We start from the raw sequence: 21,656 nt of genomic DNA on the forward strand, positions 1-21,656 counted from the left end.
TCAAGGATCCAGCTTGTAAATAAGTCAAATGAATATGACCACCAGCGCAAGGTAAGAGATTTCGATGATTGCATCTTGTGTCGAAATTTGTGCTAGTCCTAATTCTCCTCCTTTTGCATGATACTCATAGCTAAAGCCGTGGTAAAACCACGATTCCCGATCTTGGCTCTTGTCCTGCCATACCAGCAGAAATGCCCCGCGGGCCAACCTCCGTCCAACTCCTGCAAAGACATCAAAGCCTTCAAGTCCTTTCTATAGAGCCCTGGATCAATCCCTACAATCTGACAAGCAGAAAGCCGCAGCGCAAGTGCCGCCGGGTTGGCAGGCACGTGGATCCTTTCTCCAAGCTTCTCCTTAACTAGCTCCAGCTGCCCCTTCAACGGCCCTTCATCGCATTCATCGTAAAGCCGCGCCACGAAATACAGAAACGTCTCTGCCGTCGAGTAATGCCGGCTCCCATCAAGACAGGCGTCATTCCTAAGACAGTCGACCACCCAGTCCTTGGTCGCCTGCAGACGGGGGTCGGAAATCCGGCCGAAGCGGTTGAAGGCTCGCAAGACGTTGCAGCAGACTTCCGGGCACGTGCGGGGCCTGTCGGTGGAGAAGTAGACCCGCACGATGCCGTCGGGGTCGGAGTTGGAGAGCATCTCGTCGAGGACGATGTCCGGGTTTGCGAGGCGTCCGTGGTGTGGTGAGGGGATGGAGATGTATGCCATGGCGGTTGTGTCGGCGTCCGGGGGGAAGTCTGTGGTTGTTAAGATTGGCTTCTCGCAGAAGAAGTTCCAGAGGCCGGTTTCGACTTCGTTGTTGACGTCTCCATTGGGGAGTGTAGGCTGTGTATCGTCCCTCTCGCCGTTGGTTTCGGAGTCCCTGGCAGTAGAGTCCAATTTCCCAGTCTGTTCTGCATGAGAAGGCCATCGAAGAGAAACAGCGTTCTCATCTCCAGTTAACCCCCATATCATGAGCTGGGAGAAGTTATCCTTGAACGTAATGCCCTCATGACCCTGAACCACGCAAAAGTGGTTACCCGCGTTCGTCTTCATGTACGCCTGAGCCCGCCGTAAGGGGTCTTGTAAGAGGTTACGCAGCGCAGCGCTCGTCTTCTCGGGATGTTTACTATCCACCAGCATACCACGAATGCCCAAAGACCGGGCCGCGCAGATGTTCTCGGCCGAGTCGTCGACCATGATGGTCTGCTCCGGCCTCGCGCCGATCTGCGCCAGGACGTGGCGCCAGAAACCCAGCTCGGGCTTCCGCATGCCCTCGACCCCGGAGACGAAGACCCGGGTGAACTCCGACCAGGGAACATCGAGTTCTCGGCAGACGATTGCGAAATGCTCCTGGGGTTGGAGGTTAGCTTGGAAGTTTCTTTGGGCGGGTTCCGACCAGAAATGATTGATGGTGTTGTCTTACTTTGGATACATTGGACATGACGTAGAACTTCAGATTCTTGTTTGAGGTCTTCAGATCATGGATTGTCGCCAGCAGTTCCGGGACGACTTTCAATGACTTTTGGGCTTCTTCCAAGGATGCCTCGACAGCGGCCGAGTCTACGCCTAGCATTGTGCTAAAGTGCTGTGATTTGACCACGGTTCAGCCTTTTTCACTTGACTAACCCTTCGCCACTTACCTCACACGCCTGCTTGACTGTGAGTTCCCCTCTGTCAAGTTTGTGCCACGCCGTCGAGTTCATCATCGCTGAAAATTGATCCCGAGTCATCATCGGCTGATTTTGACGGTCCCAATCCAAGAGGACGCCGCCGAGGTCGAAGATGACGGCTTTGAAACCCTGACACATCTTGGAATTCTCGTAGCGGGAATTCTGTTGGCAGACGAAAGATGGCGTGAAATACCGGTCCTGTCCAAGTCGTGGGGATACGAGAATACTGTCGCGAGAGTGATTGCACGCAACGTAGTGGAAGTCGCCATCGACTCTACAGATTTATACTAAATGCCTTTTCCACTCGTCGCCCCCAATTATCAGTCGTCATTTGTTCATCGTCTGTTTTGTGGCGTGATCTCACCAGGCCAGCCGCGCTGACGTGCAGCCCGCTGAAGAATGAAAGCTGCTGGGTTATGCTGATCTCTAACTCAAACGAGAGCTCATACTGAATTCCGGACATGTCATTCGCGACCTCGGACTGAGAAGACGGCGACAAAATCCGTCAGAGATGCTGACGAGATGTCAGCGTCGTACCGTATGTCGGACTCCCGAGGATGATCGACGATGAGCTGCAACTTTGGTGGCTATTTATATTCTGTATTGCGGCTCTCATAACGCCTGAAACGCTTCTGTAGTTTGATTTGACGTCTTTTATATCGTTGCGATATTTTGTACAAGAGCAGCGACGTCGTTTGGAGAGCAAACCAAACTTTAAGCTGAATACTAACAAATAATCCAGAAAATGGTTGATTGAAACGAATGCAAGTCTGAGACCTCTTGGATCTATTCCTCCAGAGGCTTCTGTCCGTAAGCTACGTGACTGCGAACCAAGTTAGCTTGAGCACCTTTGAACGAATCGTTGATGACTTACAGATCAAAAAGGCCATGGAAAGCCCTCTGCTTCAACTCTTTGCGGACGTTCACCAGCTCGACAAGGACCTCTTCCCTCGTCCGCTGTAGCACGCCGCAGAACAGTCTCAGCGAGAAAGCCTCCAGTCCCTCCAAAAGTTGCGCCAGGTTGAGCATCCCAATATCCTTATAAACGGGATCCGCAGCCCAGGGGCCCATCGGGGCCTTGTATCGCCTGTGGAAGACATTCGTGAAGCCGGCGCTCTTCACCCAGCCCTCAAGCTTAGGCCCGGGGCAGGGGTCACGTCCGAGGATGTTGCAAGCCTTGAGAAAGGACTTGTTCCAAGCCCACGTGGCATGCTTGTCGGTGTATGATCCGTCGTCCGAATAATACTCAGTAGACATATCCTGGAACTCTGCCCAGCCTCCGGGTTTGAGATTGCTGGTCGGACTAGTCAGAACCATCCTGGCGGTTGATGACAACCCCGAAAAGTACTTTCACACGCGGAGACAACATAACTTACTCGTAGATGTTCTCCACCAGCTTAGGCCAGTCTAGAATGGAGCAAGCCTCGATTGATCCTTAGTCATTTCGAACAAATAGGTTTTGCGTGGGAAGCATGGGCTTACCATGTATCTGCACATAATGAAGTCGTACTTCTCATGGCCAACCCAGTCGCTCTCGACATCGTCAATCACGAATTTCACGTTCGGAGGTGTCCTATAAACATAGGTCTCAGTCACAGAACCTCTTCCTTACGACATGGAAACATACCATTCTGGCTGAATAGGGCTCAGATCGTTACCAATAACTTCGGCATGGCCGAAAATGTCACCAATCTCAACAGCCCCTGCGATACGGTCAGTGTCTCAGTTACCATGGGCATCAAATGAAGCAGGTCGTACAAATTCCAGTGCCTGTTCCGATGTCCAGGATCCGATGCACTTCATCTTTCTTGAGAGGCGCGAGGTAGAGTCGGCTCCCGATCGACCTGACCATCAGCGCATGCGCCATGTCGAGGCGTTCCATTTCAACCTAAATCTCGTTAACACGCGACTTTTCCTTTTCAACTGTTGGGCCCATCTCGTGACGCAGACAAACCTCGTCGTTGGGTAGGACGTAAGCTGTTTCACATGGTTAGCGATTGGTGATCATGGGCTCCTGGGGACCTTTCTCGGGGATGCTCACTGCCTGGGCGATACGCATGGTACCGACGACCATACTCCTCGGGATAATCGACAACGCTCGACGTCAGTGACGCAGTGTACTCCGACCTAATGGATGAGCACCGGGTGGCAGATCTGTACGAGGAAGGCTTCTTACAGGCGCTCGTCGATTGTCGACGCATCGTCGGTCTGAGGCGCAATTCAGCATAGTCGACTGTACGTGAGTCGAAGGAAATCTACCGTGTTGTCATCGTCGGCCTCAATAGGTTCGTCAGTCGCCACTGGCTGGGCCGCAATGTCTTGGTTGGCAGGGTGAGGATGCGCAGGTGGCTGGCTGGCGGGCGAAGTCGTCGTCGCAGCGTCAGAGGCAGTCGCCCGCGGGCTGGCTGCGTTGGTAGATTGATCAGCCATCAAGGTTTCGAGCGAGAGCTGCTCAATCTCTCGGACGATTTCAAGTTGACAACGTCGTGGCGACGATGGAAATGTCTCACGAAAGTGGCGAATAAAAGAAGGAGGAAGAAGCGGACGCGGGGTTTTCCAGTGCTTCGCCCGCTCGACAGATGACCCGCTGTTGATGCAGGCCTGATCAATAGTTCGGGACAAACACCTTCTGCTCTGGGGTCTCGGTGCGGTCGACGGTCATCAGATCGATCCCATTCGCCGGTTCCACTGAAGACAGCGCGCTGGACAACATGGATCATTGCAGATTTGGAACGAAATCCGATAGGATGGCGCAAACCCTTGTCGCCAACGGCCAACGCTGCGTCCCCCATCGGCAGCTGGGTCCTGCTCCGCGAAAGAGACGATACTCAACTTCACGATATGAGCCTCGGAGTTTACATCACATATGTGACCAAGATCTTGATCGACAAAGCTCTCGCTGCGCAGGCCCTGGACGTTTCTTTGAAGCACGCCCTTCCTGGCACGGGAAAAAATATATTGGCTGCCAGGTCATGGACATGCCTGAGCCTGGGACCGCGAAAGAATATTTCACAAGGGGGTCAAGACTTGGGACTGGGGGTTTCACTGATTTCGGGCATCGTTTGGAAAATGGGAGGAAAATATGTACCAGTTCTGGCAAGCCAGAGTCCTTGAGAGGAGCATTTCTGCTGGCGAAGGCCATGGGACACTCGTGGAGTGCCCAGCCAACACCAGCATGTGCATCAGGGATGGACTGTTCGAGCACCCTGATAGCAAACGCGTGGATTTGATCTGTCCGCAGTGGGTACGACGCAACCATGAAGGCACCATGTGCCAGTTGGTCGCACAAACTGAGGGCTCTGGGGATGTGAGACTGTGATGAAGACCGGCTCCTGTAAGCCGATAATCTGAGTCTCGGGGGATGCCTGAAGAGGAAGACTTGAGCAATATTCCGGCACCTGAATGTGGGTTTTGCGCGAATGAGGAAACATGAGTGGAAGGGATACACGACCGGAAAGAATAGGAAGGCTGGGCGAAAGGGATACATGAAGTATGATGGGTTACAAGATGCAGGATGAAGATTGGTGATGGGATATAATGTTGAAAGGAAGAAGAAAATGGGAGAGAGAGGGTGAAAAGTGAACATTTTATAGACGGGAGAAGTACGTTTAAATTTTCATAAAGCCTCAAGGGAAGAAAACACGTTGGCGATGCATAGAGGGGCACTGATATCAACATGATGAGAGGTAGAACGTTGTATAGATCATCTAATCACTAGTCTAATCCTCACGATGCCGTCACTCGGCAAGGAAAGCCGTTTTGTTTTGCCTCACCCAGTCCTTCAGAGTCGTCATCGCCCCTCCGTACTTCTCGAGATTCGCAACGCCTTCTTGATAGACTGCCGGCGAGAATATATCATCCGCTCTTCCTTGTGCCCTGTCCGCCATCGACTTCAGAAGCACCTCCCCAACCGATCTCGGCACTTGCCTGTCAGACAGCTCCAAGTACTCGGCGTCTCCGATCTTGATCACCTTGATATACTTGCCGGTCACTTCCTCCACCGTCTTGATGGCGTCTTCCTGCGATATCATGTTGGGCCCGCAGAGATAAACCGCATTCTGTCCATCCACGGCATCGATGCCCTTCGCGAGCACCAAGCCCGCCACCCGGCCGATATCCTGCGGCGCGATGAAGTCCCAGGTCACGTTCGGATACGGAACTTTGAACTCGCCCTGCTTGATGTCGTCCGCCCACCGCAGCAAGTTGCTACTGAAGTACCCCGGCCGTAGGGAAACGTAGCCCCTTGGGCCGAAGACCTCGCGCAGGGAGATCTCGACCTGCGCGTGTTCCCAAGCGAGGACGCTGGGCTCGGGACCGATGCCGTAGATGTCACCCTTGACGGCGAGGGAGCTCAGGAAGACGACGAGTTCGACGCCGGCGGATTTCATGGCTTCGATGGTCGGGCGGAGGCCCTTCGCTTCTTCTGCGTTTGCGCCCTCGACCAGGTAGATGAAGGCGCGTTTAGCGCCGGTAGAGGAGACGGCGGCGGACACGGTATCGGGTTTGGTTAAATCAGCTTGAACTCGGCTGAAGTCAAGCGGCAGGGCCTTGGTGGTGTCGCGCATGGCGAGGACAACTTTGGCGCCGTGCTTTTCGGCGGCGAGGGCTGCGGCGGAGCCGACTTGGCCGGTTGCGCCGAAGATGATGGTAGTTGTGGACATGGTGTTTTGGCGTTGTATAAACAATCGAGATGGCGTCTTTCTCAATCACATAGGGCGAGCTGATGACCTCGCGATCGGACATGTCTCTCTTAAGCCCGCCGCATCTCATCCTTACATCATAGGCGGGTCTGCTCGCCGGACATATCATATGTCCGCCATCCTTCGACATGGGCTGCTATTTGCCAAGCTATGATACGCGATTTGAGTTGCCGTTGTCACATGAGGCGCTGAAGATGCAGGAAACTCCATATGTTGGCGAGGATGTGGGGTGTTGCTGGATATTCATGATTCAACTCCCGACACTTTTAACGCATGGAACTACTGCCAAGTTAACGAAACACGAGATAAATGCCTTCAAAGATCTACGATCGCGGCCAAATCCCCGGCGTAGGTAATACGCGTGAGATAGCGTTGTCTAGCAAAGCCCGTGGCTAAAGACGTTGGCTACCTAACCAAACATTTTCGTATCTCGAGGATCCAATATCAGATATCTTGTACATAGGTCATGTTGCTACTTGGGATGTAATGCATAAAATACCATTGTATCTGTAGAAAAGCTAAGCCCTGACTACAAGTTCAACGTCTCACTGCGGTTGATGGCCAGACCGGCTGCGTAGAGACTGGTGCCGCACCTGCCTGATAAAGTGTTTTGATTTTCCCTTTTTTCCCCTTCCCTTTCAGAAAGGCTGAAGCCGCTCGTTTAGATTTACAAGCGACCCACAAGTTCTTTTTGCGATTTTGGGGTGGGAAAGAAAATACAACGTTCTTTATTCCTCTGCTCCTTCCCTTCCTACCACAACAACGCGCCACCAACACCACCACCTCGACACATCAACCACGATGGCGCCGCCGAAGAGCTCAGCCCACGGTGACTCAGAGGCGCAGAGGCCGCAAAAGCGAGGAGGATCGATTCTCGCACACCTCCGAGAGTTATCGCTGGAAGCACGAAAAGATGACCCAATGTCTGTTGTGCTGATGTATCAAGCTGGCGTATACCTGTTAGGCGGCCATGTTGACGTCATCGAAGATGCTTTGAGAAAGACCTTGAAGTCCCGAGATGGCAGCCATTTCATCATAATCGTTGAATCGCAGGACTCGGTAGCGTCGCCGCCCAGGCTCGGTTTCGACTACATGAGAGAGGAGTACTGTCTTGCCTTGGAGACATCTGAGATAACTGATGGTCTCTCCATTCTTCTTTCCAGAAACCGAACCGGACTGGCAACCGACCGCGAGCAATTGGTCGCATTTTTCATGCGCACCATTGAGGAATACTTCGATGGTGCCGAACACTTCGGCCTCATGCTTCGTGCGACGGACGCCCACACGAGCTCGAACTCCTCGCATGACCAGGATAGACCTCGTCATCAGGAGCCATCGAATGCCGTCACGAAGCCCGAATCCGTTGCCATTGAGACAGCGGGTAAGCACTGCGCTCGTACCTGGACACCGGACAACGGCGTTCAGGGTGGTGTATGTCAGAAGCTTTGGGCTCTGTTCTGCTTCAAGTTCCATAAAAGTTTTGACGATGCTGACGTCCAGGGGCTTTTTGAGAAATATCATGACGCAGGCTACATTCAAGCCCACCGCGTTGGGAAAATGTGGTGCTCAAGGGAATACGCCATGTATTGCATCTTAAAGATGGCTTATTGCAAGCTTGGTAAGTTATCCATTCTATCAATCCTCACATCATCCCTCAAATCATACCTCATCTGATCCTAATCAGTATATATGTTAGACTCTACAGCCCGTCCGAGTTGGGATGAGCTTGGCTTGAACATGCCGCCTTGCAGGGAATTGATCCATCAGGACGACTTGGATGAGGGTTATCCCAAGTGGTTAAAGAAGCACTGGCCTAGATTCTACGCAGAGAACGAATACCAGATCCCTACGAAACGTAGGATCGCACCCAAGACGACTCCCCTTGCCGCTCAAGCATCGGTTGCCGCGAGTGCAAGTCACTCTGCCGAAACTGCATGAGCAGTCATTGATGGGGCTGAGACACCCCTGCGAAAACTGGTCGGGATGACCACTAGGTAGTTGAAGCAGAGTTGGATGCAAGCCAGACCAAGGAAGTCATGTTGCAAGTCCAGGCGAGGCACGGGTATACGTGCCTTCAGCCAGAGACGTCGCACACAGGATGATGACACCGAGGAGGACTCGGTTTCACACGCCTGAGGAAGACTAACGTGGCTTCGGCCAGAGACGACGCACACGGGGTGATGATACCCAGGCAGACCTGGTTTCACACGCCCGATGGGAATGATCGTTAGATAGAGGCTGGAGTTCTAGATACTACCGATAGGTTGAATGAGAGACACTTGGCCAAATGCTGCCGCTACACACCTTGATTGATGCGTGAATGTCGGCTTACAATAGTACCAGATGAAGAATACTGACCCATTGTGAACTTACAAGTAATGTCGGAATAGCATCAACTATCTAACTCTTGAACCTTGTCAGTCCCCGTCAACTTCGCCAGGTTGGCCCTAGAAAGCCTCCTGCAACCAAGCAACCACGTCCTGACCGAATTCAGCCGGCCGTTCCAGCAGCGCCCAGTGACCGCCTTCCCTCGTCACAGTCTTCAACTTCGGCAGCAGCCCAGCATCGACGTGCGGCTCTAGACCAGCAGCTCGGCACACGTAGTCCTGCTCGCCGCCCCAGAAGAGCGTAGGCATCTCAACTACATTCCCCTCCGCGGGAACTGATCTCTCCGCCTCATTCTGGACTCCCACCACCATAGCCTTGTACCACCGCAGCGGCGCGTCGAACCCAGGCTCCTCGCCGAGCCGGCCCATGAAGTCTGCCTTGTGCTCGGCCGTGGCGTACGGGAGAGTCGGATGCGTCCGGCCCTCGCTAACCCACTTCCTCATCCCATCTGGCGTGCACAAGACTCCCGGCCAGGCTTCAGGGTCGCCGAACGCGATGCTGTACACGGCCTCGAGGTTCTCGTTCAAAATGCCCGCGGCGTCCTCCGCCTTGAAGAAGTGCCAGTACTCGAATATCCCCATGCCGTACGCGTCGCGGGTGACGTTGTTCACCGTCTCGAGGTCGAAGTCCGCCGTCGCCGGCATGTACGGCACGTTCACCATGACGAGCCCGGAGACCCTGGCGGGGTAGAAGTGGTAGAGGCGCTGGGCGAGGCCGCTGCCCCAGTCGTGGCCGAGGGCAACGACCTCGGGGATGCCTTCGGCGTCGAGGATCTCGGTGATGTCGGTGGCCATCTGCTGGTAGCTGTATGATTCGTTGTTCGTTGGTTTCGATGTGCCGCCGTAGCCGAGGCAGTCCAGCGCGAGCACGCCGTAGCCCGCGGGGAGGAGGTGGGAGTTGATGAGGCCGGCCCAGAGCTTGGCAGTGTCGGGCCAGCCGTGGATGAGGGCGAGGGTGGGCTTGGAGGGTTGCGCAGGGGATGTGTAGTAGGTGTATGTGAAGCCGCGGGAGACCTGGAGGGTCTTTTGGTTGAGCTTGGATAGGTCCATGTCGTTCATGTTGGCGTTTGGCGTTTGGGTGCGAAGAGGCCGCGTGCTGGGAGCCAGGTTTGGATAATTCTGGGGGTTGAGTGCTATGCCTTGGGTTTGACGTGCTTATTTGAAGATGCAGTCTTCGTACATCAGGCCAAGACGGCCAACTTCGCCCCACTTTGTCGAGGCAGTGAGTTAAGTTACTGCACGTTACGCCTGACCAAGAGACCTTTGTGCAGGTTTCCTTGCGAATGCCGCGTCTCTGCGGGTTCTTTCAATCGCCAAGGTCCCACATCTCTGACGTATCCATTGTAAGTATGTGCCAAAGACGATCTCGTTGTTACCTCTGTCGTTCTGGTGGCAAGGGCCACAGAAGCAATCACCAGCCTACATGGACCTTCAAGCTACCCATTTGATTGTGCAAAGCCTGAAATTCAGCAGCAGGCTGCGATACTTCGCGCCCATGAGATATCCACTGCGCCTTGGCTGCAGCGAGCGGGCCGGGGTGATGAGGGGCTTCATCGGCGAAGGGCCACTTGCAGACGTAGGGTTGCAGCACCTGCGACTCAAATGTCGAGATTGCCTCAATGGGTCTGGTTTAAGTGATTCGCCGGAGCACTCTGCAGCCAACTATCATGTTGGCAGAGGTCCTGCGACCTACATTCCTGAGTGGGTAGGGCCAGTGTCGATCGTAAACCGGGCTGGCATGCCGGCGATTGATCAAGGATTCCATCTCCAATAGATTGATTTACCTTCACCGGCGTAGTTTGGGGTCTTAACCATAAGTCTCGCTGGCACTGCGTGAATAGATGAAGATTTCCAAGGCGTCGGTCTTCCGGTACTCAGACGTTCCGTGCGGATCCACTTCGGCCCTCGCGGGTTATCCGGTTCGGATCGATATGCGGACTGAGGACCCGGTCCGACCTCGGAATCGGGCTGTGCTTCTTCACCGCGGGAGGGAAAGTTACGAGGGCTCAATTGAGTTGATAGGGAAAATTTCCGCTCAAACATGTTGTTCCTATTCCACCTCGAGACTCAGATCAGGAGACCTAACTTGGCTGAATTGAGAGTACTCTCCTAAGAGCTGACTTAACACTCCTCATCACTGACCCATGTCACTCCGTTGAGGCGCAATTAGCAATCAGAGCGAGAATCATGCGGAGCAAGCGAAAACTTGCTTGTGAAGGCCAAAGTTCCAAACAGAACTACTCAACGCCTCCTAGAAGTCATGAAGAGGATCACCAATCATCCCAGCCAGAGCACTGACATCGACGTGAGTCTCCGCCTCGAAAATACCACCACCGATATTCGCCAACTCACTCCCAGCCATGGACTTCATGCTCGCAACGAATCGCCACTGAAGACAGGTAAGCAACCATCAATCGAAGAAGAAACTACCCACTGACCTGATACGCCTTCATGCTCTTGTCATGGTACGCCAGCCAGCGCGAGGACTTGTCGGAGTTCTGGCCGTACTGGAACGAGTCGTCCACGATGACGGTGTAGTCACCCTCGGGCGTCCTCCAGAACATGAGCCAGTCGAACCAGCCGGCGCCCGAGACCTTCTTGCTCTTGAAGGAGTCGACATAGCTGGTGGAGATGAAGAGGAGGCTCTTCTCGTCTCCTGTGGTCGATGTCAGAGACGTGAGGTTTCGCGGCTTCTTGAACTCACCTTGGCTCTTGTTGACGAAGGTGACTGAGTAGTAGTCCTGGGAACGCTTGCCCAGGTTCTGCTGCCACTCGACAGTGACTTTGGTGCCGAGCAGCTCGCTGGCGGGGACGTGGATCTTGTCGCCTTTCTGAACGATTCCCATCTTGACGGCAATCTGCTGGTGAGATGGAGTTCTTGTGTTGGGATGAGTAAATTAGTGGTTGCGAGCAGAATGTGTGAGCTGAAACTACCATCGGGACTCATCCACCAACTCCACTACCTGGAAGCTGCCACTCCTCTTTATTATCTTCAATCGACGGAGACTCGGGGTCGACCCCTCACCTAAGGCCATTCACAGATCTCGTCGTAGGTTCGAACCCCCTCAACCCAAACTTTCATGCCCTTGGGCCCCTCGTCGAGACCCTTCGAAAGTATGCCGCGATACCTCTCATGAGTACGGGAAAAGTTTCGTTTCGCGGTTTCATCCAGCCGCTGGCGAGATCGTTCGAAAAGGCCGGCACATGTTTTTGATGAAAGCGCCTGGCTTGGTCAGGCAGCGGACGCGGCTGGGCGATGCGATGCTGCGTTTGACCCCAACTAATTGCCCATAAACCGAACATGAAGACTTCGATGAGAATGATCATGAATTATCGAGGGCGTGCTTATCGCGCTAGTGAAAGATAGTCGAAGACCTCCCGAAGCCACGGAGACACAGGCGGGGCCAAGTCTCCACTAACGCCGACCCTTCCGGATTTCCTGGACCCCGCTCGAGCGGCGGTCCAGACCCACTGACCCGGGGCTAACCCGGCCTGTCAGAATCTAATTGCAATGACATTCGCGTCACCTAACACAACTGCTTCTTAAGCTAGGTGTATTTTCAATCGCCAATAACGCTCAAAGGGTAGTTGGCCGTGCGCCGAATATGCTTCGTCTCCCGATATTTCGGTATTCCAGCCAAACGATTGGGCTACCGCTGCCTTCACATGCTGTTCACGATTACTTCATTTTCGAAACGGTGCCCCTGTTGAAGCTTAGGTCCCTGAGCTCCCAGATCGGAACGCGGGTCGTCGTAAAGTTAACGTATTTGACTGCCGACCACTCCTGGCATTCATCCGAATCCTTGCCCTACTCAACTTCGGAGTATTTCCGTATCCATCAGACTACAACAACAGGCGGATACATAAGCTCGGAGGCTGAATGCGCTAGAAGTGACTGCGAGTGACTTGTACGTGGTGTGAATGTCATACTGAAATTGGTGATACTTTATCCACCTGTCTCCTCTCCAGCTCCGTTCCTCTCGGTGAGCTTCATCGTACTAGTTCGAAGCGGGTAAAAGTACCCAGCGCCTCCTCATCCCAGTCGCCAGCAAAAGCGCTCTGGGCGAACTCTTTCTTCTAGCCCCTCTAATTGGTGCTAAAACCCCTTGCCCGAGGAAAATACACCTCTGTCACCATCTAGGGACATTAAGATGACCAAACCTGCCCCTAAGCCGGACGCTACCCAATGATATAACACAGGGACGTACCTTGACGGACATGAAAACAGGGATGACCGAATTGCAACGGAGATGGCTGTACGGGTGAAGCCAAGAACAGCGGAGTTAGAAAAGACCGAGATCGTTGTTTGTGTTCTGATGGGCGTCGACTGGGCAGTAAATGTTTGTTCAACTGAGTTATTCCGTATAATCCATCTCAGTGAAACCACATAGACTTCAGCTTCTCTGCTTCAATCGTGAAGAGCTTTGGATTATGCTGCGTATTGACTACCACCTACGCTTCTCTCGGCTTGTCCCCTCTCGATCTTCCGAAACAACATGAAGTTGAACAATCATGGGTTACAAAAGCTGAAGGAGCTAAGACGAATGTAGTAGACTGTATCATGATGACCTGGACACCGCCTCTGGGGGTCTTTGCGCGACTTCTTCTTTCATCTCGGCCATTCAGCTCGATTTCCGAGCTTCCTGTTGAGACTTTGAACCCGGTTCTGAACCTCTACGACGTTAAGCCCTGCGATCTGGCTGCCGCTACTGTGACTACTGAGACAACCCCACTATCAGCGAAATCAAATTTCGCGCTACGAGGAGGGCGGTGTTGCTGTAAGTAGCACTTCCGGGCGGTTGGATACGACCTCCCTTGAGCATAGCCCGATTTTCCAGCTTGGAAGTAGCAAGCTGCTGTGTAAGAGCAACAGTTCTGCTTGGTCGGAGCTTGATGCTCTGTATTCTCGATGACGGCTCATTGAAAGAAAAGATTCCAATTATGCGGCTGAATACAGTGCAGCAACCAATTATCAACGAAAGGTTGTCGTTACAAAGGGGCTTTTCAACTTTTCAAAGGAGCTGTAAACGATCGATTGGACCTGAAACAACTGACCGACGCATTTGTTCTCAGCCTATGGACGCCAATGTCGGGATATATTTACCATTTTTCGTTAGTAGACGCATACACAAGAAATAGGCGCAGTCCAAATACCCACTACCCGCGGAGTAAAGATGCCACAGCCCTATTTCGAAGTTTTGGAGAGATTGAGTGCAAAAATGCTGCTGCCTTGAGCCGGGGTACAAATGTTGCTGCCTTGAGTGGGTTCAACTCATGCGTTACAACAATGTGGGTGCGGGCCAATTGTATGAATAATCGCTCCGCGTCTAACGAAGTGATGAGCTCAGACTTCAGACTACTTGCTCTAATTACATCAGAACGGAAAGTCTGTTTTTAGAGTTGTTCAACGGTAAGGCTGTCTTTGAAGAGATTGAATCTCTAATTCGTCGATGCTGGATATAGGTGCAGGCATCCTGGTATACCCCTAATTCTCAAGAGCATTCAGTCTTCAGCATTCAGCAGAACTTCAGCTCGTATTGCGACGGCTATTATGAAGACTAACGCAAGTCGTCGCCAAGACGGCCTCGCGAGCCGTGAAGTATCTCGGTGACCGTAGAAGCAATCATTCACACATTGAGACCAACAATATTGTCAATCTCCTCGGACGGGAAAGGGATCCCGAATGCCGACTGTGGGCAACAAACCAACATTAGCTCTCAGAGACTAAGACAACTGAATCCTTCGGCATCTTCCGCAGCTGCCAACGTACCGAGGCGACCTAGCGCCCGATCGACCTCGTATCAAGATTGATCACGTCTGCGATTTTGGCCCGCAGGGAGTCGACATTAGCTTCTGACTCGTGGGTAAAATGCGTTGAACCAACAGCGCCGGGATCCCTATTGCTGGTGCCTGGGTTCGGACGGCACTGGCCAGCAGACGGCCTCGGCCGGTTAAAGTCGGACGGACGTAGCAACGTTACTGCGGCGGCTGCGCCCCGGATGTCGACCGTAGAGTCTAGAGATCGTCAGTTGGAAGTCTCCAGGTGTGGGTTGTGGAAATAGGGCAAATGGTGTTGGTGGGAGGGTGTCGTTTCAAGACGTGATTTGCTTTCGTATAATTGATCTCACAACTTCCCGTTGAATAGAGTCTGTCTTCTCCATCGACCTACTGGCAAGCGGCGTGGTTCTTGATTTACACTGCATTCCTTCAACCGTTCGTTATATCTCTGTCTCATTTGTATTGATACCCCTTCTACCATCGAGATACCACGATTTCATCGTTTGCGGCTCTCAGAACAATCTCTTTGTTTTTCCTGATTCTGAACAACTTGCTTTACTCAACGAAACCCACAAGTTTAACGGAATATCCCAAAAGCTCTCCTTCACAGGCAACCATAGATGTGCCGTCATTCTTCTACACTTGAAGTTGTCACTCTTTTAGATCATTTATCTTCTCCCTCTTTCTTATCCTCCAAGCCAGAGAAAACGCCTCTTCACTCAAAGACGACATCAACAGAGCAAAACAATAAATCATCATTCACAATGGCAGTCCCCCGAGGAAACTGTTTGAAACTTCTCACATTCACAATCGCCTCCCTCACCCTCCTCCTCATCCTCCACCAACTCAGCTACACCAACACAAACGACTTCACCCTCCCGAATCAACCGATCCCAACTTTAGACAAATGCTCCCCGTCGACCCTCCCCACGATCCCAAACACAATCCACCAGATCTGGAAAACCGCCAACGTGTCGACCTACCCGGCGAAACCGTCCCACGACTCCTGGAAGGCCACGTTCGAGCCGAGAAACTACACCGTCAAACTCTGGACGGACGACGACATCCTCCGCCTGATTCGAACAAACTACACCTGGCTCCTCCCGACATACGAGGGCTACGACCACAACATCCAAAGAGCGGACATGGCGCGCCTGGTGGTTGTCCACGCGGAAGGGGGCGTCTACGCCGACCTAGACGTCCACCCGCGTTCCGTCGAGGCGACGAGGTGCGTGCAACGCCTCGGTCTCCAGGCGGCATTCGCGCCGACGGGAGGTGATGCCGGTCTGAGTAACCACTTCTTCATGGCGGAGCACGAGTCGGACTTTCTTCTGTGGGTGCTACAAGAGGCGAAGCGGCGCGGCGGGTCGACGTCGAAGAGGATTCTGCTGCCGTATCTGCGGGTGTTTTGGTCTACAGGGCCGCTGATGCTTACGGCTGCGTACCGACAATACGTGTGGATGTATGGTAAGGAAGATACCCAGGTTGCGTTGTTGAGCGAGACGTACGCGAGGAAGATGGTCGGGCACGCGGCTGGACGGTCGTGGCATGGATCGGATGGGCAGGTGTTGAATTATCTATCGGATCATGTGCATCTTGACAGTCTGTGGATCATCCTTGCGTGCTTAGGAGCTGTCGTTGGTGTTGTTTGCATTTTCAGGAGATACCGCGGGACTCGTAAATGGCACAGTCACGTATGAGAGAGAGCATTTGGTTGATATCATTCTATTGTGCAAAGACACAACCTAAAAAGCTTGCATCATCGAGTCGTTAACTATGTTCGTGAATCATAACCTCTTCCATCCTCAACACGCCCAACCCCATCACCTCAAACCAATATGCTGGCACATGATCGGCACAGGACGGAAGGTGCTCCTGAAGGGTCCGATGCGCGCGACCCGAAAAGCCACAGTCTCCTCCTCCGTGAACTCCCTGCCCTCGGCCTCGGCCTTCTCCCGCATCAACTGTGCCACGCTCTTCACCTCCTTGAACTCGCCCTTGATGCCGCCGGACTCCTTTCCCCACAGCTCGAAGAAAGGCCAGCCGTGTTGAGCGTAGTCCTTGGCGCTGACGGGGGTGTTCGGAGCCGGCTGGCCGGTGACGGCAGCAAACGAGTCGGTGTCCAGGATGGAAATATTCAACATGACCGAAGCCTCGACATCCCACACGTCGGCAGGGTGCGGGTCAGGAATGATATCCTGCGTGATGAGACCTCCGGCGGCGAGCCCCATTTCCTTGACGCTCGCGGGCGCGGGTGCGCTCTCCACGTCCGAGACGGCCGCAGCCATCGGGGAAGCTGCGGAGGCGGACATGGTCGTGAAGGCTGCCCTTCCTCTCGCAAAGGATCTAACGTTCGGCCTGAAAGGCCTATGCTCGACTCCGAGGGTGAAGGGTCTGGGCGGGAAGTAGTCATCCCCAAGCTGGACGTCGTGAATAAAGTGCATGTCAGGTTCAAAAGGTGACTTTCCAGTGGGGTTCACGTTGTAGTTGCAGAGAACCTGCTCTTCCATGGGAATGTCGAACTCGTCTCGGACGCGCTCCCTGACATCCTCCCACGTGCTGTCCCGCGTGAGGCCCTTCTCGGCGAGGTTGAAGGTGCGAACGATGACCTTCTGTTCCTTGTCCTCGTAGCGGACGTCGAACTGGGCCGGAAAGTGTCTCTTGATGGGGATGATTTCGATCTGGATGCCTCCCACCTTCTCCTCGCCGGTGACCTGGGCCTCCACGGAGAAGCCGTTGCCCTTGGGCTCGGCGACGAACTGGCGGATCTTGCCGTCCTCGGTGACGATGCCGTCGAGCCAAGGCTGCTCGGGGAGGACCAGGTAGTCCTGGATGGACTTGCCGCTGCTGAGCATCTTCTCCCTCTTCTCCCTAGTCTTGTCGTTCTCCGTCATGGGGAAGCCCGACACCGCGTTGACGCCGCCGACGTACATCTTGAGGGCGAACGGAGCTTCTGCTGAGAAGGAGATCCACATGGCCTCGCGCTGGTACATGGGGAAGAAGATGCCGCCCTTGCTGGTGAGGTCTTGGGGCAGTTTTTCGGCGTAGTCGGCGATCTTGAAGAGGGGGAAATGGCCGAGGCTCGGGGGGAGCAGGCTGGTGTCGTTGTTGTCGGGCACGCGGATCGTGCGGTTCAGAACCATGGTGACGGCATCCCTCTTGCGGCCGTGGCTGACGAGGATGGTGCTGGGCAGCACGTCTGCGGCGTCTCGTCGGAGGCTGACGGTCAAGTTTCTGTGGTTGGATACCAGTTCCGTTTGATCTCCGCCGGCTTCGGGGCGAACATTAACGATGTCGGCGGGAGAGATGAAGTTCGGATTGAATCTCATGTTGATGGCTGTGGTGTGTTTGTAGTTGTGGTATTGGTAATGTAGTTGTGAGTGATGTCGAGAAGAACAAACAGGAGGCAGCGGGTTTCTTATATGTGTTGAATCGAGATTTCATGTAGAACTGTCCCCTCGAATCCGTTCAATCAGTCCTTTCATGTCGCAACGCTTTTGGCAGGTGGTAGATTAACAGCCACAACGTGGCGTTGGAAGCTGCCTCCGCAGTTGAGAGCCCTGATTGGCCAGATCTGTCCGCTGGGTGGATCCGTGCTTCTCTGCGCTCATTAGTCAGCGAGTTTTGCGCAACGGCGGATTACTTCTGGAAGCAATTCGCAAACACCTTTGTCGTCCATTTCAACGTAGTCCTCCGTTACAATGATTGACCGTTGGATGCCTTTCAACCTATTCCGAAGCTATGAGATCTCAATGAGGTATCTCCCTGGCTGGGAAGCTGCTAGAATTAAGATGCCAAGTGCGGAATATTGCAGCTTGATTCCGAAATGCCGGTCTTCTCAATCGACAATGGCTCCATCGACAATGACCTCAATCGCCATGGAACACCGCAAACGCAAACGGAAATCAACAACTTCCACGCGCCTTCGATGCATCAACTTCTCTCCCTTTGCGGTTACACTGCGCCTACGGATAGACACCTGCATCATCCAAGGTCGATTTCGAGAAGCACCATCTAAGCAGGGATCCCTTCCATTCAACAGCTCAACAGCCAGCGCTTCCCTCATTCGGAAAACCAGTCGCGGGACAAGATTTCTTATCCAGGACGCTGCACAAATGCTGCAGGGAACCGTTGGAAGCTCCTCTGGTTGGCCAGGGATCAGATCATCACACAGCCATGGAGACCCAGAATAACCACGGCCCCTGAGCCTGCGCGAATTCCAGCCCCTCCCTTCGGATCCATGTCCCCGGTAACTGCCAACTTGCCGTCTCGACGTCTGATTGGCGGCGCAGACGAACGACTGCGAAAGCGTCAACTGGCGCGGATGCCGCATCAGACCACTGCAAACCCAATGTCTATTCCGGAGCCCTGGACATCAACGAGGTCACTCTGCAGCTCCAATAGGGCCGTCTTCGCAACAGAGATCCAAGCATGAAGTTTGGTTTAGATTCACACGTCTACGACCTTCGCCTCTTGTCGGCGTGCTGCTCGGCGCTGCCCTCCTCGGCAGCCCGCTTGGCCGGCGTAATCTCATCTCCCTTCACTTTGGCGCCGTCTTCATCGGCCTCGTCCGCGCGTTCGCCGTCGTCACTCTCGAATTCGTCCATCATCTCCGTGTCCGTACCCTCAAATAGCTTCCGCCAGCTGCCGTCCCGCACCTTATCGTCGTTCCCGTGCAGGCCGACTTGATACGCCTGCTTCATCGCACTCAAACATGCCGTCCTCCTCTCGTTGAAGTCGAACATGGGTTTCGGGTACACTCCCTCTTCCGCCTTCTCCCCGCGACCTGTCACCCGCACCCCGGCCTTCTTCTGGTCCGGCAGCGGGGCCTTCCACGGCTCGTAAATGTACTTGGCATCCATCTTCTTGAGCTCCGGCACCCAACGCCGCACGAAATCCCCGTGCTTGTCCCACTTCTGGCCAAACGACACCGGGCTGTAACACCGGAAGTACTGCGAGAAGAAGGCGGTGCAGCTCAGCCATTGCCAGTTACCCGCATTACACGCCGGCTCGTGGTCGAGCAGCCACTCCTCAAAGACCTCGCATCCGCGCTCCCAGTCGATGTAGCAGCCGCCACGGGTGAGGAAGCAGGCGACAGAGTGACGGCCGAGGTGGTGGATCCAGCCCTCCTCGCGCAGCTGCCGCATGAGGGCGTCGATCCACGGAAACCCCGTCATGCCAAACTTCCATCTCCTGAACCACTCGTCCGCCTGCTCCGAATCAACGTGATACTCCCCGGTGACGAGCCCCGTCTTGGCGTCGACCTTGGACGGCAAGTGCCACGGGATGAATCGGCAATACGGGTTGTTCGCCGTCTGGGTGAACTTGTACCCCAGAGCCGCGTGCGCCGCGAAGTACATGTCTCGGAACAGCAGCTGGCCGAGCAGGTTCTCCGGCACCTTGGCGGCGCCCTTGTACTCGTCGATGATCTCCTTCGCCCTCCAGTAGAACTCCCTCACAGACAACGCCCCAAAGTGGAGAAACGGCGATAGCAGCGTCGTCGATTGCGGCTCGAACGCCGCGGGGCTCGTCTTCGGCTTCTCAAACGTGGCGGTGTACTTCTTATCCGCCAGGATCTCCTCGAGCATCTTCAACGCCTTCGTCTCTCCTCCCCGGTGCGGCGTGGTCGCAGACGGAAATCCGAGCTCCTCCATCGTCTCAATCGCGAAGTCGCCGTTCGGCCCGGAAATCTTCTTATACGCCGAGTCCCCCTCGGTGCGCTGCTCCGCGTTGAAATCCGGCTTCGTCTGAGGCGGCGTCGGCTCGAAATCGACCGGCATCTCCCCGGGGTCCGGCAGGCTCTCGGGCGCGGGGATCGGCTTCGCGATGGGCCCGACCTTGGCGCCAGCCGCCTGCAGCTGCGACATGGACATGGTCGGCTTGCCGCCGTGCTTCTCGACGACCGCGTCGCTGTCCCACAGCGTCCGCCCGCTCTTCACAATGACCTTGACGCCGGCGTCCGCGGCTGCCTTCATCACGACCTCGTCGCGCTCCCGCCCGTACGCGTCCGTGTCCTTCTCGAAGACGAGGTGCGTCACCTTCCACGCCTCGAACAGCTTCGGGAAGAGCGTCTGCGGCCCCTCGCGCAGGACGAAGAGCTTCGACTTGGGGTTGAGCTTCGTGATGCTCTCCGAGAGGTCATTCTGGCAGTCGAGTCTGCGTGATTCGTGATTAGCATGGTTTGATCGGTCTGTCAACGTGACCTGTGGCAGCTCACGAACAGGAATTGCCACCGGTTCAGACCGCCTCGCGCGCGGTAGACGTAGTGCGGGTCCCAGGTGAAGACGGGCCAGAGCACCGCCGGCTCGAGGGCGAGGGCGGCCGCGAGCGCGGGGGAGTCGTGGAGCCGGAGGTCGGTCCGGAACCAGTAGACGACGCGCGGGCCGGAGGGCATCGTGTCTGTGCTGGAGAAATCGAAAACGAGGGACTGCCACGTTCTGTGTGACACGCGAGAGACACGCAGAATCGTCACGATTCGATAAATTCAAAGAACGTCAATTGACATTGTCGAAAAACGGAAAACAGCTTCCAAGAAGCTATGACCAGGGGCAGAGCGGGAAAAAAAAAGCAAAGTCAATGATGTCAACGATTCCAGCCACTCGATCGTCGCCCCCGACGAACCCATTCCATCTCTCTCAAACACCAAGATTCCTGCTGTCCCATCCCGAGGAGGGGGGAGGTGAGGGAAGGGCCACACGGCGCGCCGGGCACGCGGGAACGCAATCTTAGAACCATCTCAAATGTCGCCATCACCCGAAAGTCTAAAGCCGCCGCCCGCCGCGCCCGTACCATCTCTGTCCCGTCGCGAGTTTTTTTTATTTTTTCGCCGCCCGCCCCGGTTCCCGGAGGCGGAGACAACAAAAGACCCATGAACCCTGACCAAAACACAACAAAATTCCACTCCCCCCATCCTCTGGAACGTGAATGGATTTTCCCTCTGGAAAATGCAGATCTTTTCGAAGAGTACGGGTACGGTACCGGGCAGCGGGAAAAACCCCGACGAACGAGGGGGAATGCTCGTTTAACAAACCGTAAACGTTCTTCACAATACAACACCGAGTCCGTCCTTGTATGTCTCGGCCCTGGCGCGGAGTCGACAACCGAGGAAGTCTCTAGTTCTTGTGTGATGGC

At 54.5% G+C, this 21,656-nt stretch overlaps 9 protein-coding genes across 9 annotated transcripts; 2 read left to right on the forward strand and 7 right to left on the reverse strand.

Annotated features, from left to right (window-relative positions):
- Positions 1 to 98: 98 nt before the first annotated feature.
- On the reverse strand, positions 99 to 1,798 carry CkaCkLH20_09455 (uncharacterized protein; the record flags this gene model as incomplete). Its single annotated transcript, XM_038892170.1, has 3 exons — positions 99 to 1,340; positions 1,414 to 1,575; positions 1,631 to 1,798. The coding sequence occupies 3 exons, from the start codon at positions 1,796 to 1,798 to the stop codon at positions 99 to 101; spliced, it is 1,572 nt and encodes a 523-aa protein (XP_038742406.1).
- Positions 1,799 to 2,446: 648 nt separating this feature from the next.
- Positions 2,447 to 4,090, reverse strand: CkaCkLH20_09456 (UMTA methyltransferase; the record flags this gene model as incomplete). Its single annotated transcript, XM_038892171.1, has 10 exons — positions 2,447 to 2,483; positions 2,535 to 2,954; positions 3,037 to 3,083; positions 3,143 to 3,233; positions 3,288 to 3,363; positions 3,419 to 3,548; positions 3,615 to 3,637; positions 3,702 to 3,787; positions 3,837 to 3,868; positions 3,920 to 4,090. The coding sequence occupies 10 exons, from the start codon at positions 4,088 to 4,090 to the stop codon at positions 2,447 to 2,449; spliced, it is 1,113 nt and encodes a 370-aa protein (XP_038742407.1).
- Positions 4,091 to 5,397: 1,307 nt separating this feature from the next.
- On the reverse strand, positions 5,398 to 6,321 carry CkaCkLH20_09457 (uncharacterized protein; the record flags this gene model as incomplete). Its single annotated transcript, XM_038892172.1, has 1 exon — positions 5,398 to 6,321. One exon carries the CDS (start codon positions 6,319 to 6,321, stop codon positions 5,398 to 5,400), a length of 924 nt encoding a protein of 307 aa, XP_038742408.1.
- An 840-nt stretch (positions 6,322 to 7,161) lies between these two features.
- CkaCkLH20_09458 (uncharacterized protein) lies at positions 7,162 to 8,298 on the forward strand (the record flags this gene model as incomplete). The annotated part of the gene is made up of 2 exons (XM_038892173.1): positions 7,162 to 7,978; positions 8,057 to 8,298. 2 exons carry the CDS (start codon positions 7,162 to 7,164, stop codon positions 8,296 to 8,298), a joined length of 1,059 nt encoding a protein of 352 aa, XP_038742409.1.
- Positions 8,299 to 8,807: 509 nt separating this feature from the next.
- On the reverse strand, positions 8,808 to 9,806 carry CkaCkLH20_09459 (putative epoxide hydrolase; the record flags this gene model as incomplete). The annotated part of the gene is made up of 1 exon (XM_038892174.1): positions 8,808 to 9,806. The coding sequence occupies one exon, from the start codon at positions 9,804 to 9,806 to the stop codon at positions 8,808 to 8,810; it is 999 nt and encodes a 332-aa protein (XP_038742410.1).
- Positions 9,807 to 10,998: 1,192 nt separating this feature from the next.
- CkaCkLH20_09460 (uncharacterized protein) lies at positions 10,999 to 11,593 on the reverse strand (the record flags this gene model as incomplete). The annotated part of the gene is made up of 3 exons (XM_038892175.1): positions 10,999 to 11,136; positions 11,186 to 11,403; positions 11,452 to 11,593. The coding sequence occupies 3 exons, from the start codon at positions 11,591 to 11,593 to the stop codon at positions 10,999 to 11,001; spliced, it is 498 nt and encodes a 165-aa protein (XP_038742411.1).
- Positions 11,594 to 15,289: 3,696 nt separating this feature from the next.
- CkaCkLH20_09461 (mipc synthase) lies at positions 15,290 to 16,225 on the forward strand (the record flags this gene model as incomplete). The annotated part of the gene is made up of 1 exon (XM_038892176.1): positions 15,290 to 16,225. One exon carries the CDS (start codon positions 15,290 to 15,292, stop codon positions 16,223 to 16,225), a length of 936 nt encoding a protein of 311 aa, XP_038742412.1.
- Positions 16,226 to 16,348: 123 nt separating this feature from the next.
- CkaCkLH20_09462 (uncharacterized protein) lies at positions 16,349 to 17,854 on the reverse strand (the record flags this gene model as incomplete). The annotated part of the gene is made up of 1 exon (XM_038892177.1): positions 16,349 to 17,854. The coding sequence occupies one exon, from the start codon at positions 17,852 to 17,854 to the stop codon at positions 16,349 to 16,351; it is 1,506 nt and encodes a 501-aa protein (XP_038742413.1).
- A 1,128-nt stretch (positions 17,855 to 18,982) lies between these two features.
- CkaCkLH20_09463 (DNA photolyase) lies at positions 18,983 to 20,919 on the reverse strand (the record flags this gene model as incomplete). Its single annotated transcript, XM_038892178.1, has 2 exons — positions 18,983 to 20,681; positions 20,747 to 20,919. 2 exons carry the CDS (start codon positions 20,917 to 20,919, stop codon positions 18,983 to 18,985), a joined length of 1,872 nt encoding a protein of 623 aa, XP_038742414.1.
- Between the last annotated feature and the right edge of the window lie 737 nt (positions 20,920 to 21,656).

This window comes from Colletotrichum karsti (assembly GCF_011947395.1).
Source record: "Colletotrichum karsti strain CkLH20 chromosome Unknown Scaffold34, whole genome shotgun sequence".
Lineage (NCBI taxonomy): Eukaryota > Fungi > Ascomycota > Sordariomycetes > Glomerellales > Glomerellaceae > Colletotrichum > Colletotrichum karsti.